Source organism: Canis lupus, chromosome 8 (assembly GCF_048164855.1).
Source record: "Canis lupus baileyi chromosome 8, mCanLup2.hap1, whole genome shotgun sequence".
In the NCBI taxonomy this organism is placed as follows: domain Eukaryota; kingdom Metazoa; phylum Chordata; class Mammalia; order Carnivora; family Canidae; genus Canis; species Canis lupus.
In genome coordinates this window covers 38,272,133-38,290,111 of record NC_132845.1, presented here as the reverse complement: position 1 = coordinate 38,290,111, position 17,979 = coordinate 38,272,133, and the positions used below count along the sequence as shown (strand labels likewise).

The window sequence follows — 17,979 nt, the reverse complement described above, 5'->3', positions numbered from 1 at the left end:
CGGCAGCCCTAGTCCTTCGTCTTTTTTCTAAAACAGTGAGGCCAGACCTTGTGTGTGGGAAGAGCCTTTTGCACACTGGTGGTGGATGTGGACAAGAGGACTCTTAGTTTGGGAGGTGTCTGGATGCACAGCCCAGCCTTCCTCTGGTCGCTTTTCATGTGATATAAACAGAGGCTGTGATCGACCACAGGGTCAACTTGAATACTGTCGTGTACTCTCAGATGGTTCTAAACATAGTACTATGAAACGGCGTATCCTAAATACTTCATTACTCTTTTAAAAGACTATTTTTTTTTTAGCATGTGATTCAGAATCGGGAGAAGCAGCTCAGAGGGAGAAAGGTCAGACTTGAGTGTGCTGATATCAGACATAATCTGGTTATTTCTACAGCATGTGATGAGTTTATTATAAATGGTCAGGTTGTAGCTGCTCTTCAGTCATTCTCAATTCTTTATGTTTTTTAAAACACCAATCCCAATCCACTGTTCTTACTAGAGACAGGCTCCACGCTGACCACTTCGCACTCTCTGGGAGGCTGAGAGCAGCAAGGCTGAACGCTTCTTAGTGGGAGGCAGCCTCATGTGGGGGAGGCAGCCAGCAGGCCTAGGATCTGACCCACGGGCCCCGGTGCCACGTTCCTGGTGATCACTGTCACCAGGTGGCGCGGGGCCAAGCACTGCAGCATCCAGGAAGCGTCCAGGCAGGTGCGGGGGCGCAGACTGTCCTCACAGATGTGCTGAGGCAGTGTCAGGGTTCTCGGGGGTGGGGCTGGCTTTGAGCCCCTGAGATACAGCTTTCAATGCTCTGCGTTCTACCTGGGGCGTTATAGCTGATTCCCCTCTTCCAGATTTAGGACCAGGGTTGTTTGGAACCCATGTAGTATCACGAAGGCCCTCTGTACACTGCCCAGCATTCGGCTGAAGCTAGGTTGAAGATTTTTTAAAAATATTTTATTTATTTATGAGGGACACAGAGAGAGAGAGAGAGAGAGAGAGGCAGAGACACAGGCAGAGGGAGAAGCAGGCTCTAATGCAGGGAGCCCGACGTGGGACTGGATCCCGGGTCTCCAGGGTCACGCCCTGGGCCGATGGCGGCGCTAAACCGCCGAGCCACCCAGGTTGCCCAGGTTGAAGATTTTTATAGGGGAAAAACATACAACAGTCTCTGAATTTTCTTTAAACAAATAGACATTTTCCCCTCTTACGCTGCCAGCTGTTGGTCTGCTGTCACTCGGCCACAGTGTTCAGTCTGTAGGAACATGGGCTTCAGAGACTTGGTCGAATGGAAACGTGAGTAAGGGCATGAGTGACCCACAGCTATGTTCCCACCAGGTCTTGAAAAATGCTTCAAGCCTTTTCTTCCTGCCAACCCACAAAAATGACAGTAAAATAGACCAAATTCTTTTCACCCATGTGGCAGTGTGATGGATAAAACACAAGTTTTATGCAATAGTGAGAAGTTTACATTTTATTTTAACTTAGAAAAATAATCAGGAGCAAAACAGACATTACTAACACGATCCTGTCATAAAGCTGTAACCTTCTGGTTGTAGATTCTGAGTCACTCGAGGAAGATCACAGACAGTTCTAGAAAATCTCCCCAAGTATTTTGCTTTACCAAAGTAAATATGACCAAAGACTCACTGCTCAGCAGATACAGAATAAATTAATCCGAGACCAAGGTGCAGAGTGAGCTGGCCACCGCTGTCCATACACCTCAGGCACTGGTCTCCTCCTTGGAATATGCGCAAAAGTGAAGCTGAGTCATAGGTATATCAGAAGGAGGATGGCGCAGGCAATATATAACCACGTAATATATTTATATATAATATAGTAAACATAGCTATGTATCGTACATGTATATATAGGAAACCATACGAATCGCCCACACAGACAGCTGACGGCCCTTCGGTCTCTGTGCTGTCGGGTTATAATGATCAAGTCCGGAGCAGGCTTCTCCCCAGCAGCCCTCAGCATGGTGACTCCACATACTCGTTGTCCAGCCCACGGCGAAGCCGCGCAGTCAGGGAGCGGCTGATGACAATCACCCGGGGTGCAATGCAGTCCTCTCTCCTGTGAAGAATGTTCCAGATGAGCATGGCAGCTGCCAGGGTGGCCAGAAGGCAGGCGCCAATGTTCAGGTAGCAAGACCAGGACAGGTTGGTATATGGGCCGATTCTGTAGAATGTCACCAGCCCAATGACCAGGACAAAACCTGCAAACGAGAGAGGAGTGTTCAGAAAGCCTTACCTGGAGCCAGGAGGCCAGCAAACTGGCTGTAGAGCCCTACAGAGGCGCAGCTCCCATTTCTTCCTGCCTCTACCTCTGTTAGGCCCTGCGGTGGTGGCCCAACTCCGGGCTGTGCTTCAGCGTCGAGCTGCCTTGCATTGGGTCTCTGTGGGCTTTTGTGACCTTTGGGTGGCTGTGGAGGGACAGCGTATGTCTACTTACTCCTGGCACAGAACAATATCTGGGAGGCACTCCGTGAGAAAACAGCCCAATCCCAGCGTGCTCTCCCTTTGGTCCACCAGGGCTGGGCTGTGTTCTTAGCCACCTTCCTCAGGGAGGTGACACTGCTGCTGCCTGTCCCTCACCTCCAGACGAACCCAGCAGCAGCTCTGTGTGAGCTCCTCACAGGCTCACCTAAGTGCTTAATTCACTCAAGTGAAAGTAGATTCAGGAATTATCTAAATCTTACCTAGAAACAGCTCAGATCAATATCTACCTCAGTCCTGTTCTTACTGTTCACGGCTAGAGCAGATAGAGATTTTCTCTCCATACTCTGGTGCACCCAGCGCCCACGTTGGGGAGGGGCAGACGCCGGGGCTGCAGGCACATCCAGGTCTCCTGCTGTTGCGTCCTCTCACCTCCGCACCCTGTACCTGGTCCTACACTTTCCCTCACACCCCCACGTCTCCTCCCCCTGCTTGATTTCTCTCTGTAGCCTTCTCTTCTGACTGCAGACAGAGTCCCGAGCGGACCTCAGTGAGCACGGCTTGCTCACGTTGTTAGCACATAGCACCACGGTGTCATTTCCTTTCACAGTTTATTAGTTCTTACAATAGGAAACCCAGGATTTCGTGCCCAGGACCTGTCGGCTAGGATAACAGGACATTGATGTTTGATACAGTTCAGGGCTGAGTCTGGGCTGGGAGCCCCGACTGGGAGAGAAGAGAGGCCCCACCGTCCCACTGCGCAGGAGGCTGGTCCAAGGCAGCCTTCCAACCCCTCAGCCAGGAAGAGCCGGACTAGGCAGGAAGGAGGCGCAGTGCCGAGCGGGAGCTCTGGCTGGCGAGGGTGAGGGGGCCGGGCAGAAGCAGAGGCCAGGGAAGCCTAGGGGGCCCATCTTCTCCAGCAGCACCCCACCTTCTGCGGTGGTGACCTGGGGGGAGATGTCTCTTGGAACTCAGGGTACCTGAAAAGGACAGAGTCTGTCACAGTGGTCCAGACACAGCCCTCCAGCTGGACTGTCCCTTTCCCCTGCTCTGGGCTCTGGCCAGGGCAGCCTTTCACTGCAGTCCCTCCCCCTGCCCTGCACTGTGACATCCGTCTGTCTGTTCATGCTGGTCCCTCTGTTCCCCACGGCCTCCCCTGCTTTCCTCAGGAAACCAGATCATGCACGACCCCTGTGGCCCCAGAGCTGGGCCACAGTGGTGCCAGCTTGTGGTTCTGGAAACTGTTATAAATTAGTGCGGGAGTGAGGGGTGGAGGAGGCCTGAGCTTCCACAGCACAAGCGGTACAGTCTCATCGTCACTGCACCTTCCAGAAAGTATGAATTAAACATTTATCCACCTCAATCGTGTGGTAAACAACAGCGGCAGTGACTAATCTCCCTCTTAATGCTCTGCAGTCCTTTGTGCAGCTTTTTACACTCAGAAAGCTTCTGGATATTTTTTGTTTCTGTTAAAAATAACTAATTCTTCTTGTCACGCACATTGACAAAAGGAAGCTCCTGGCATTTCTCTCTCTCCCAGTGAAGAGCATGTCCCTTGCTCACAGTTCTGTGGCACCAAGTTTTACATTCATGGAGAAGGGAGTTACAGTCTGTTGTGCCATGAAAATGAAAATACTTTGTGTGTTCCCTCATCTTTCTGTGTCCTCGGGCATTTTTGGTTAGCCGAGGAGCTCGTTGTGCCTGTGTCAGCAAGATTCAGCAGGACAGGAGGGCAGGGAACAGCATGAGAGCCTGCCAGCTTGCTGCCCGGGCTTGAGGTCGCAGCAAGGAGGCGCGGACTGGGGGACAGGCATTCACCACAAGGCTGGCAGGAGCCTCCGGGCAGGGAGCCTGGCCTAGCGGAGGGAGGATGCCAGCAGGGCAGCAGCCATGGAGACCAGAGCAGTGGGAAGGAAGTCACCCCAATGGCGGCCAAGCATCCTTTGGGGTTGTCGGGTTACAGGAACATTTAAAAATCTGATATGCGGCCTGAGCCCCAATTCTGCAACATCATCGGTTGTGGGGGGCATGGAGGCCGAGTGCAAGGTGGACAGCCTCTCCTCAGCCCTGCAGCTTATGGGGGTCAGCTGACCGCACTGCCGAGTATATACAGGGGACCGGGAAGTCTGTCATGGTCATAGGGACCTCTCTGTGAAGAGCGGTGCAGAGCGGGCCTGCAGCTGGAGGGGGCTGCGCACCCTTGCTTGGCAGAAGGGAGAATGCCCCTGTGTCACCCAGGTGTGGGGCGCCGTCAGCTGTGTGCCTTTGCCTGGCCTCGAATCTCTGCCCCCACCACTTGTGGCTTCCCATCTCCATCTGTGTCACGGTGTGGCCATGCTGGCCACCTTGCTGCTCCTCCAGGATGCTAAGCTCCATCCTCTCTGGGTCTTTGCTGCTGCTGCTGCCCCCACATTTAACCAGCCCTGGGGAGGAAGGCTGCCGACAGCACTTGGCCTGGACGTCCAGTCACCAGTCAGGCTGCCCCAGCTCAGTCTCCACCATTGGCGTTCCTGTGGCTGGAGGGTGGCCCCCCATCCAGCTTGGCCTCCCAAAGGGTTGTCCAGGAATCACCTAGTGAATTACTTGAGAGAAACCCAGATAGATCCCAGGGTAGCAAGATGAATGCAGTGTGGGCCTCTGGGGAAGGAGATGTGATGAACAGCAGCTTTATAGTGACCAAGGCCATCAGGCGGACAGGGCCTGTTAGCCATGATTGTGTCGCTCAGTGCTGGAGCCGCAGCAGGATGTGCAGGTTCCCACACTGCTCTCTGGTTTCCATGCTCATGTGCTCAGCAGAGCTACTCACTCTCCACGGGAGGGCTCCTAGCATGTGCTCGGCAAAGGCATGCTTGACCCGTCCTTGGGGAACTGACATTCTTCTTGGAGTGGTGAAGATGAAATTCATCCCCACAGGGTGGTGCTCCAGGTAACGGAGGCACCCAGGTCCAGTGTGGTGAGCACAGGTGGAGGAGCACAGGCGAGGGAGCATAGTGGGGCAGGCCTGTGTAGACACTGATGGGGAATGGTGTCAGCTGGGTTTTGACACCAAGAGACCCTGTCGTATGGACACTCTGAACTCCAGGCAGTGAAAATGTTAGCTCATGGGACCAGGCCACAAAGCATGTGGGCAGAGCAGCTGCCAGCTTCCAGAACCCCATTCAGCGCCACTCACCGTCCCAGCCCCGAGTGGCAGAGGGACCTCGGGCCCACACAAGGGTCTGTCCACAGGCAAGATGTGGGATGCACCTATTTTCACCAGCACCACACTGTTACTTAATTGTCTTGTTTCTTATCTTCTAAAGATCAGTATCATATAATGGAATATTTCTGAACACAGGGTAGGCTATTATTTTGTTGCCGTCTTAGTCTGTTTATTACTTCCTCCCTTATGTGTGGCTCTATTGCCTGCAATATGCACGGACTCGGGTATCAGAGCATGTCGTTGCTTCCATGTTGAGAGTAAGATATTTTGTATTAAACATGAAAGAACGTTCAAGGGGGTGGTAGATCGATGAAAGAATGTGAATTCACAGGTGCACAAACAAGCTGAGGTAGCTACCTACATCCCGCAAGGTGATGGAGCCTGACAGACAGAGCTTTAGAGAATCTGTCTGTCTGGAGAACAACTGGCCGTCTGGCAGTAGGTGGCCCTGGGCAGGTTTTGAGCACAGCCTAGGGTGCGTCTCATTTCTCTGGCCTGGTTCAGAGGCTGCACCTTACTTCGCTCTTTTTCTAGAAGTGGGAAAGAAAGCTGAGCTCTGCATCCTTGTGTGAAAAAAAGGTTTAAAAAAATTCACATTTACGTGGCCTATTCTGTGTTAAGACTAGTGTTGGCTTTTGTTTTGTTTCTGTTCGACTTAGAACACATGTGGTCACAGAAAGGGCTTGATTCCCCAAAATTAAAAATATATATATTTAGGAAAAGCCTCTCCTCACCAAGAAGATACAAGGGACCTACTAGAACAGTGGCACAGGCGTGGAACTACAGGAAGAGCCCTGGCTCCGCAGGTGGATGTCCTGTCAAGGCCGTGCAGGGACAGGTGGATGCCACCCAGGCCGCTGAGGGCAGTGGGAACTGCACAGACATGTGGAACACGATGACCTCTCGTGTGTGCTGTGTGTCAGCAGTGAAAACCCGCAGACACACTGACAAGCAGCAACATGTTCAGGCCCATGGCCTAGCTGACTGCCTCCAGCCTCCAGCCTCCAGCCTCCACCCTGGCACTGGGTGATTGCCATTATATAGACAATCTTCTTGCTGTTTGCCTTCATGAAATTCTCCTGCTGGGGGAGAGAGGATGGCTGTAGGAAGCAGACCCAGGCCAGGCTGCCTTAAACCTCAGGCTTGCCCGTCTCTGGGATCCTGGTGTGGAGACCCCCTCAGAATTATCCCAGAGACTTCTCTCCTAAGACTTTCCAGTGATGTTCGTTTTGTCCAGCAGCAAATACAAGGGGAGACTTTGAGCAAACACCCTGAATTCGGCCTGTGGACTCAACTCCATCCTCATGAATTTCTGTTTCCAAAGCAAACAGCCCCTTCCTGTGAGCTGGCCACACGGGCGCTGTGAATCACAGCTCAGCCTGCAGAGTGTCCCTTTCCTCTCGCTTCCTTCCTGCCTGCTTCCGAGGGCTTCAGTGCCTGTCACAGGGCTTCCTGTTGGAGTGACGGTCAAGCACACGCAGGTGGTCCAAGGAGAGACCGTGGGGCTGAACCCTGAGCCTTCACACAGCGTGTCTGCCTTGCATTGCACCTGTACTCAGGTGTCATGACCACTTCCAGAGTATTCACAGAGCAGACTGGGGCATGGCCGTGCTTGGGATGTCCCAGCACCTGTGAGCAGCAAGGTGATTCTCCTCGTGTTCCTCCCAGAGGGAGGGATTCTGGGAAAGGAAAAGCTCGAGGGACAGCGGATCTGGCATGTTTCCACAGAGCTCGAGCTCCCAAGTGCTGCCTGACATGCTGTCACTCTGAGCAGCACAGAGGACATGGAAGTGAAGGGAATAACGCAGGGTGTGGTTGGGGTGCAGATCGGCGCTGAGGAAGCAGGCACCAAAGAAAAGTATGTCGTCCAGACCAAGCTGAGTCCCACCTTATTGTGAAAGTTGTGTGTTCCTATGAGAAGATCTCTGAGCCTATGAAACGCCAAGCTCATGAGACACCAAGACACCTGCAGCTCATCAACCCGACTACCCGACGAGGGCTGATGACATGAGCATTCTCAGGGCCACAGAGTACTTCGTATGTTTGTAAGTTTTGCCATCATAAGAAAAAACATCATGACCTCTAGACACAGAGAGAAGCAGCCAGAGATGGAGACCCCAGGAGCTTCTACAGTGATTCTTCTCCTACAGTCATCCCATTGGAGCTTGGGAGGCTTCATGCCAGGAGGAGGGCCAAGCTGGGAGCAGACTAGCTCCAGTTGGCATCTTCTGGCAGTGGGACGTGTGTGCGGGGACGGCTCTCTGGGTGCCACGTGCCAGCGATGAAGGGGTGAGGGCCAGAGCTGCACACCTGTGAGTTCCCTCACTTGGGAGTGTGGTGTGAGCTCAAGGCTGCTGGTCAGCCTCCCCAGAGGAGGTGAGTCATGCAAGGGGGTTCCCAAGGAGAGCCTGCTGCCGCCTCAAAGGTACTGAGAATGATGCCAAGCAGAGGCCTCTGGTGAGTTGGCTGTATGTTTGTAGTTGAACTAAACCAGTTTTCAGTTGTGATCGCACTTCAGAAAGAACCGTGAGTCTCGGCATGCTGCAGTGTCACTCGGATGATTGACAAGGAGCCAGGGCTAAACTTCTGCAAAGATGGAGGTGAGGGGTCACTTGAGATCAGAGCTGATAAAGTGTAAAGCTGGACACTTGAGAGGCAGGAGAAGCATACCTCAGTAGGTTTGTCACCAGCAGAGCCAAAGCCAGGTTATAAAGCAGGTGGTGCACTTGGACTACCAGGACCCCACTGCGACATCACAGAGGCGACTGGACTTCTCCTCAGTGCCCTAGGTGACCCAGACATAGGTGGGCACATCCTGGAACACCCCTGGGGGGCCCTGGATGCCCTGGTGAGGTCGAGGGGAGCGGGTCTGGAGGAGGGAACGGAGGAGAAGCCTGGCCCTCAGGACCCACTGCAGGCAAGCCACAGGGCAGAGCCTGCCAGCCGACAGGCATTGACGGGAAGCCACGTGGGATGCCAGCTGCATCACCAGCCTGAATGTGTGCATGTGGCCACGGTGCTTTGGGGCCACGTAGGCGATGGCCAGGAAATTGCCTTTCAAAGATGCAGCTTGACCCTCAAACAGAGCCCTGAATAACCATGGGATGGGCCCACCTAAAATTGTTATCCTGGGACCAAATTTGGTTAGTCCTACGCAGCCGACAGCCAGGGCCCAGGGCCTGTGAACCCCTGAAGAGCTACAGGAGGGTCACACTTAGGAAATTTTGGAGTCACCCACTGGGACACTCCTCAGGCCTGCTGGTGGTGCAGTGGGGAGTGCTCAGCTCTGACCCTAAGCAGTGATGACACTGTGCTGTGGCCCCCCCAGCAGGCCAGGGTTCGAAGTCAGGATAATCACAGCAACAGGTGTGACGCAGCCAGCACCTGCAGGTTGGCAGCCACCATCCAGCTGCGTGAGAACATAGGGATGGCGTGGCTCGTCCAGGGCCTCAGGACCTGCTGCATGCCTAGATGCCCCAGGAAAAGCCCCGGGCATGCTCAGGAACCCAGAGCGAAGAACCCTCATCCCAAGGTGCCCGCCAGGCAAGCTGCCTGCCAAATCCACCGTCCACTATCATCTGTTCCAGGCGTCACTTAGGTGTCTGACACAGGGCCCGGCGGCATCTGCAGAAATCGGGCCAGGCTGAGCGTGCACCTTCATTTGCCCCGTGGTGAGACCGGACTCGGACAAGCAGAAGTTGTCCAACACATGACAGTAAAGGACAAGGGACCCGGCTGCAGAGCCAGTGACCAGGAGCCTGTACAGGCACATGGCTGTGGGACGGGGTCGGCTCATCGGTCGCCACACTGGCAAGTTCTCATCACAGATCCTCCCGGCCTTCACAGCCCAGATGGGAGCTCTCATCACAGGGACAACATGGGCGTGGCATGGGAACGTTCAGCTTGCGGAGGTGGAATGAGGGACGGCAAGGAATGTTTCCAGCTTTATGGTCAATTGAAATTACACTTGGAAGGTTGTGCGAGGGAGCCAGCGGCCACTGGGTGTGACAGCGTGAACGGGGCAGAAGAAAGCCGGTGGAGCGGCTGGCGCTGACCTGGCTGCGAACGGCAGCTCCAGGCCCCCATGGCCCTACGACAGGGTCCTTTGCAGGAGCAGGTGTGAAGAACAGGGCCCAGCGCCCCGAGGGGAAGGGTGGCGGGCGGGGCGGGGCTGTCCCTGCTGGTTCCGGCTTGTTCAGCCTCCCCGTGAGTCTGTCAGCACCTTCTCTCCCCACTGCCCACCCTCTGGCCCCGGCACTGGGGACTGAAGTTTCACTTGCATAACAGGTACCAGCAGGCATTTCCTCTCCTGGGACAGGATATCCCGGCGCCCTTCAGTCTCCCCCTGACTGTTTAAAGCAGACCGGAGCACAGGAAAAAACCTAACTCTAAAATTAGCAGTGTGGTGGAAGAAAGGCCCACGGCTGCATTCTGTACTGTTTGTCAATGAAACAAGTCTAAACAGGGCCCAAGTGCATTTCCTTTTTGGGCAAAACAGACCTGTGGGCGTGCCGGTGGGACGCCTCAGAGAAGCCTGCGAGGTGAGGGGCCGCCCAGCGCTCGGCGCTCCTGAGCCGCCCGTGGCCTCTGCCCGTCTGCTGGCCTGGACGCCGCCAGGCCCCAGGGCACCCCGGGGTTGCTGCCAGCCGACTCGGGCTTACTGAACACACGGCTCCCCCATCTCGGTTTGTTCAAAACTGTTGTTTGGAAGCAGCGCTATCTTGTTCTGAGATGAGGGTTTGCAGGAAGTAAGATGTCCGTTTGATGCCAAGCCCACAGTCTCTCTCCCGGTAATTCCGTACAAAAAGCACCACACTCCCGTTTGTTCTGCTGCAAGGAGCTATTTTCAGAATCCAGTTCTGTTCCTTTCATGTCTTTAATGCCCGAATATCTGAATATCTGTTCCTAATCTTCCACTTCCTTCTGGAAGGGATGTAATTTCAGATAAGCCCATGTGATACAAATGGGCAGCCTCAGTGCGGCCGAGGACCCATTTCTGCTTTATGGTCCTAAGGTCAGCAGAGGGCAGAGGAGTGATTTTCTGAGCGGTCACTGTCCTTTGTGACGTCCGTGTTTTTATTCACAGCCAAGGCGGTCAGAGATGTCAGCTCACTCACCTCCTTAATTCTCAGGGCCAGCCTGGTGGGGACAGACGGAGGTGCCAGCGGGCTGGCAGTCTGCCCCAGTTCCCATGGACTGCAGGTGACAGAGCCAAGGCACATGTCCGGCTCCCTGGGCCCTACAGCTTCTCTTTCCTGGAAACTGGTCGGCCCTTGGCGCTCCCAGTCCCCGCGGGTGACCGGGCTGTGGGGAAGTGACTGGCCCAGGACCACCCGCCTTCTATTAAAAGGCATAGGAAGGCCTGTTTCCAATTCCTGATTCCCACCCGGGTCACTTTCCAGCATGTGAATTCCTGCCAGTCTGTCGGCCTCGTTCTCCAGAAAGATAAGGCCGGGGGCCATTATTCCCGGAATGATTCACTTCAGACTTCCTGCCATTTCCTTTACTGGGTCTGTGGAGCTGTACCTCGAGTGTTGGGACATGCTGCCATTCTCCATCAGCGGGAGGGGCAGGTGGGTCGGCTGATAACGTCCCCACACCCTGGCCCACGTCATCCCTGTCATCCCCGGATGGGACCGCTGACCAGATGTTCCCCCGCGCACAGCAGAAAACCTGAACTTCTCAGGTTTCCACAGTCGTAAAAATTGAGCCGGCAAGAGGCAGGTATGGTGGAGAGGCAGCCGGCAGAGAAGCCCCTCTGCTCCCGGAGTCACGTGGATAGCTTCTGTGGCTTCCACAGCCACTTGTGCAGAACTTCTCAGAACAATCCTGTTTCTCGTTTGCGCTGCCGCTGCCGCCCTCTTAGCCTTTTGAGACCATGCACCCATATCTGCGCCCTTTCTCGGGTCACCCTACTGCCACCCCGAGGCCTGGCCGCTCTGTGGCCTCCCAGCCCGCTCCTCTGGCAGCACCGGCAGCTGGGTGTGGGAGCGAGGACAAGGCGCGTTTGCTCTGGCGCTAATGTGTCTTCTGCGTGTTGTGTCACTCACGAGGAAGGGCCTGCCCCTGACCCTAGCCAGGTCCCAGGAAGCGGCATTGGTCATGGAGCCTGCAGATGAGCCAGGCTGGAGCCTTGTGCTTACCCTAATGTCCCCGTTCACCCGCGTGAGCGAGGAACGTGGCAGAGGCAGTCAGGTGGGGGCTCTTCCTGCCCGGGCCGCCGGCCACATCAGCCGCAGACGGGCAGAGAAAATACCAGATGCACATACTTTGGAAAGCCAGCTGGTGAGCCTGGAGTGTGTCTTACAGTGGGAGAGGGCGGGAGCCCGGGGAGCAAGTGGAAACCACAGCCAGGTGCTCCCTATGTTCTGTCTTGTTTCTGCCCCGGTGAGAGGTGGGAGGGGGAGCCTCAGGAGTGCAGTGACATTAGAAGACCAGCTCCACAGAGCTGAGGGGAGAGTCGCCCCGCCCGCCCGCGGCCGCAGAGCACTCACTTGCCAGCTGGAACGCGGCAGCCATGGCCTCCTCCCAGCACTGAGAATCGGGCGACATCAGCGACAGGCCCGTCAGCCCCAGGACGTAGGTGAGTTGCCCCACAGCAAGCGCTGCCGTGGCCACCAAGTTGCAGGCACGCATCATGTCAAACTGCACTGAGAAAGACGGGAGAAGACAAGTGGTCAGCTCCTGCCTCCGCCTGCACCCTGGACCTTGCGGACCTGCTCTCCCTGGCTCCTTGCTCCCTGCTCCCCCTCCCACACCCCACCCCAGAGCTGGGCACACGGGAGATGCGCTGCCAACATCGGGGAGTCGGGGCTGCTGCCGCGAGGGGCCCAGGGAGACACACAACTTCCCCGCTGGATAGCAGAGCGCCAGGCTGCACGAGCGCACCTGCCGAGAAGTCAGGCCCTTCCCCACGAAGCCCCTGCCAGGAGAGCAGGGCGGACCCTGGCCTTCCAGGCCTTGCCCCACCCAGCCCCAGGCTGCACAGTGTCTGTGACTGTCACCCATAGCCAGGCAGGCCTTCATGCTTCGTGCCAGAGGAGCCCAGAGTGAGCCGAGGTGGTCCACCGCGTCCTGCCACTGCGTGCGAGCAGCTTCCTCCTCCCCGTTGTCTTTCAGAGGCTGAGGGGTCTTGCCCTTTGCGGATCCCAGGCCATTCCCTGAGGCCAGCACTGACACGGGCAGGGCTGCAGCAGCAGAGGCCTGGCCACTAGGAATCAGGGTGGCCTTGAGGGCAGAGAGGGGCTGCTGGAGGATGACAGTCCCCACCTGCTGAACATCTTGCAGAGCCAGGGGACTGGCTGACCTGCCTGCCTTTGGAGGCCACGCTCTTACGCTCTTTCTGGGGTCTTCCCATCCTGTTTTCTGCGCGGTTAGTTTTAACAACATGTGATCACATACAGGTTCTGACGCCCTCAAAGATGGTCGCGCTGGGGAGGTGGATGTGACCTTAGAGACGAGGGGTGGTGAACACAGTGGGGGCACTCGGGTTCAGAGCCGGCCTGGGAAGTGCAAGATTCCCCAGCGTGGCCATGCGGGCAAGGAAAGTCACCCAAGTGCACGGAGGGGTCCTGGCCCCAGAGCCAGGACTCCGCCCTCCCCCTTCCGCCCAGCTGTGTGTCCTTCCTGGTGCTCTGAGCACACACCCCAAGCCACACGCCCTGGCTACCCACAGTCCCCCGTGGCATTCCCCACCCCATCAGCCTCCAACCCCGCGGACGTGAAGATGTCGGAGGGTGAAGGATAAGCACTACTGCCCACAGACCCACCACCTGCCTGAGAAGACTGCCCTGTGAGCCACGCTACCTCTGCCAGTCACCTGGAGGGGACCGGCTGGCGGAGCATCACCATGCGCGTTACGGGCTATCATCACCGTGTGCGTAGCCTGGGCAGTAGCACCCCACGAGAACATGGCTCAGGGCTCTGGCTGCGCAGAGTGTGATGCACACCCTCCCAACCCCAGCCCCAGTGCTTTTGGCCTCCGTGGTGAGACACCTCGCCCCCCACGGGGCAGAGAGCCGTGACACCCCTCAGGGCAGGGCACCCAAGGTTGAACTACATGTTTACTCACCCCCAACCTCACTTTAGAAAAGGAGGTTGGGGTGCCCGATGGAATGTCTGGAATCTGGATCGGTGAAGAATGCCTGGAGGGTAGGACTGACTGGGACAGGGTTGTGAGGTCTCCTCCGGAGCCAGAGGGAGCCGAGAACGACCTCCCATGTGCCGAGTCCCCACCCCTCCTCCAGAGGAGAGCCACCTGAGCCATGAACCATTCCAATGGCCACACGCTGCCCAGGGCGGCAGGCAGGAAGATCCTTGTGGTCCTGGGGGACAGGACCGCCTGTGCCTTGTCACTTGAGACCCCTCCTGCTGAGTTCACCGTGTCAGCTGGTGGTCCCTCAGCACACTGGCTCCATGAGCACGGGGTGGCTCTGACTCTGAGCCTACGGAGCGCTGCCAGGACCCCGGGGGCAGGGCAGACAAGCATGTGCACCATCCCCGGCTGCTGGCCCCACCCCCTGCCAGGACCTCTGCAGTCTCTAGGACAGCCTGACTCTGGGGCCTGAGACGGGGAGCTCGGGATGGATTGTGTCAGGCCTGTCACGGATCAGGATGATTGTGGAGCCTGCGGCGTGGTGTGGACAGGTGTTCAGTGCTGAGCCAGCACCACCCACTCCCTTCTCCCCCGTCCCTCCACCCAGCCAAGTGGCAGCGCACCAGGGGGCTGGGGTTTTCCCTGAGAGCCGGAGACTGCATGCTGGCCTGATGTGAAGCGACAGGTGCGGGCCCAGAAACAAGGTGTTGGGAATCCCTGCGCCGGGAGGACGGGCAGCGTGCAGATTAGCCCAGCTCACAGCTCCCGTGGTCCTACTGCTCATACTACACGGACCAGGTGAGGAGTGTGTCGGCAATTCCATCTCCCTCACGAGAACCTTCCATAAATGTGTCCCTCAGTTGGAGCAAATGTCTGATGCTCTGAAGTTCAGGAAGGATCAGCTGCCACAGATGTGTTACCAGTGGTGAGGACGTTGTAGAAGTCCTACAGAGAGCTTATCATGTGTTCAGGGAGGGACAGCGGGTGGATGGCCAGGACACGTGGCTGGCCGGGAGGGAAGGAGGGTCACACCTCTGGAGGCGGAACACATCCCGACCCTCTATCCTCCTGGCCTCAGCAAGGGGGCAAAGGGTATGGACGCCTGGGGAGCGCACCTGCTTGACCGTGACCCCCGGGCAGGGGCTGGACATCTCTGGGACAGGGTGACGCAGAGCCCACCCTAGATTCAGGGTCACTGGCTTTCATGACTCCTCGGTGCGGTGCCAGGACCCCAGGCCACTGCTCTCCACCAGCAAATCCCCCTGGACCCAAGCTCAGCTGCACCGGCTTTTGAGTGTGTGGAAAAGTTTGAAAGCACTTCTTGCCAAGGAGGTGGGGGGGGTGGCTGGCGGGCACAGGCCCTCCCTGACAGAAGAGCCCCACACTGCAAGGGGCTCTGAGTGGACAGACTGGGCTTGCCTCCCCCAGGGACCTTGGCTGAGCACGTGTGTCCTGCAGCCTCCACCTGTGTGGAATTGGACACCACCAGCCCCACCCCCTTGAGGGTCAGGGCTCCAAGCACGTGGCAGGTGGGGACACTCACGCACCGAGCACAGAGCTCGCATGTGCTATTTGAGGACTTTGTGGACACTCTGTGAGAGCAGTTAGCAGCGCCCCTACTATGCCCTCTGGTTCTCTAAAGGACAAGCTGTCTCCTGCCGATCTGTGAGTTAGACCCTCATCCACTGCTTCAAAGGGAAACCTCTGCCTGTCAGGCACTGTGACCATGCAGATGACACGTTAGGTGACAAGGGCCTTACTGTGAGCCTTCGCACTTGCACCCTCAAACCTGACCCTGCGGTCAAAGCTCAGTTCGCACCTTCCAGAGCAGTAAACAGACCCCCCCGTCAGTGACCAGCCGGAGCCAGGACAGGACAGCGAGGGCCTCTGCTCTCCAGAGCCACTGCCCTGAGCCCCTTGTCTGCCCCCATGGCTGGTCTCCTCCCGGAAGTCCTGCCTCGATGACCCTGACAACTGTGGAATGAAGTCAGAACTCAGCCACGTGTGTTTAGGCTTCTTGGTTATTGTATCACTAACAGGGTGTCTCTTCCCCCAAGAAAAGTGGATCTTCCTTGATCTGGTAAATGTGTCTGCCCTCTGCTGTGTGTGGAGGCAGAGAAAAGCCCCACACCCACACAGAAGAATTCTGTCCTAAAGGAGCCAGGCGCGGGGCTCAGGGCCTGCCCGGTTACCCATCACCAAACTCATGCCCCACGCCCACCTTGTGCTGTCAGAACTAGTGGGCCCTGACCCCCCTAAAGGAGGCATAAAAATAAGCAGACTTACGTTTGACGGTGCCTCGAGCCTCCTGGAAGCCTGCCGCCTCAGAACCCCAGCCCAGAGCCTCACAGTCCCGTGCCTCTGCCTGCCCTGGCCGGGGCCCGGGGCTCGGCCCTCCCCGGGCCCTGTCTGCCAGCCAGCAGGACTTCCAGAGCCCCACGCTCCGCTTGCGCCCGTCCTCCAGCGTCTGGTATACCCAGTTTGGGGTGAAGGCCGCCACGTTGTTGAGGACAAGAGAGACCAGGGCCACCAACACTGCTGTGGCCACCAGTTTCTGGACAGTCATCGCTGACCACTGTGCTGTCTGCTTGTCGTGGAGAAAGTCCCAGCCCCGGTCAGCTGCTGTGGCCAGGGAGAGCCGAGACCAGCTAGGGGCTGCTAGAGGACATCACCGCTCATTCTCAGAGGCATCGGGAAGGCCCACGTGACAGGTGCAGGTGAGCTCACCTCGGGCCCTCCTTACCCTCCCTCCTGCACCTGGAGCACAGCCAGGCCTGAGCTGCAGCCAGCCTCTCGGCCCATCCTGGGGACGAAGCCGGGACACCAGCGACAGCCCAGAGTCGTGTGTGCGCCGTCTTCCTGGAAAGCGAGGCCTCTTCTCCCCACAAGAAACCAGAGAGGTGGGTGGCAGCACGGAGATCTGTGCCGCGTCTCTCCTTTGAACTGGCTCGACGGAGCAAACCAGCAGCCAGGCTCTGAGCGGGCCGGTGGAGCTGTGCTGGGAGCCGCTCGGCCTCTCGCTGCAGGAGCCCCTGCCCTGTGCCTCTGCCACGAAACAGCCGGTCCTGGAAAGCAGAGAGCCTGCTGCAGGGAAGCGCATGTGTGTGTGTGTGTGTGTGTGTGTGTGTGTGTCTGCATATGCGCGCACGCGTGTCCCCCCCGCCCCCCCAGCAGAGAGGAAATGGTTGTTTTTAAGGCTGTTTTTTGTGAGCTGGATGGAGGGCGTAGCCAACTGCAACAAATAGCGGCTGGGCCGCAGCAGCCAGACACTAACAGGATGTGTTTCCTGATAGGAAAGCAGGGAGGCCTTCTGAAGTCCTGCTCCAGGACCCTCCTCCCCTGCCCTCCCCACCTTCCTTTCCGAAAGGGAAGGCCAGGGCTGCCAGCCCAGAACAGACCGTGGTCCCACCTGCCTGTCTTGGGCCCGCCAACCTGGCCCTCGGGTACTAGAGCAGCCGCGGAGGCAGGCATGGCCCCGGGGCCTGGGCACAGCTGCGTGCCGCTCAGGGTGGGCAGAGCGCTGGCGGCTGGTCACCCACAGCCATCCTGTTGTCCCCCCAGTGCATGGGTGCCGCGGGCCTGCCCTTGTCGCAGGGCTGCACAGACAGTGCAGGAAATACCTGGGCACGGTGGAGAGGGCCCTGCTTCCAACCCAGACATGGCACATCGGGCCCACACCTGCACAGTTGCCAGGCCAGGGCGTCACCTGGGGGTCCTGGATGGCGGCACAGGTCCCCTGGCGAGGCCTGAGGCCCGAGGGAGTGTGGTTTGTGCTGACTGCATCACCCCAGCCCTTGAGCACGTGTACACTGGGGAGAGGCCGTGCCGCCCGCTGAGACCCCACGCCCAGCCGGGGCCCACAAGCGGCCGTGCACCTCTTTACCAGCACACACACCATGGATGTGTGCAAACCTCATGGGCCCCGAGCTGGCTGCTCATCACCGGACGCCCCCATCGCAGGGGAGGAGGCTGGGGTATGGGGAGGCTGTGCACCTGCCCAGGTCACAGAGGTGGTGAGATAAGCCCAGCTGTGCAACCGGCCTGGTCCCCTCAGCTGGCCTGCCTGCCTGTACCCCACTCACCCCCCGCTTCTGGAACTCCAGAGAGGTCTCGCGACTTTGACACTGAGCCCTGCGCCCTAGAAGCCTTGAGCCTCTTTACTTTGTGGGTTTTTCATTTGGGGCTTTTAACTTTTTTTTTTTTTTAGCTTTTGCAATACATTTAATGGCAACTGGTAATCAGATTAAC

The 17,979-nt window shown here is 57.4% G+C and overlaps 2 protein-coding genes across 7 annotated transcripts in view; one reads left to right on the top strand and one right to left on the bottom strand.

The window, feature by feature from the left end:
- Positions 1-17,979, top strand: part of IFT140 (intraflagellar transport 140) — an 80,372-nt gene that overhangs the window by 44,947 nt on the left and 17,446 nt on the right. The gene's annotated exons all lie outside the window — the stretch shown is intronic.
- Positions 1,440-16,904, bottom strand: TMEM204 (transmembrane protein 204). Its single transcript, XM_072835229.1, has 3 exons — positions 16,018-16,904; positions 12,131-12,286; positions 1,440-2,214 (listed from the first exon to the last, which is right to left on the bottom strand). The coding sequence occupies exons 1-3, from the start codon at positions 16,295-16,297 to the stop codon at positions 1,970-1,972; spliced, it is 681 nt and encodes a 226-aa protein (XP_072691330.1). The 5' UTR covers positions 16,298-16,904; the 3' UTR covers positions 1,440-1,969.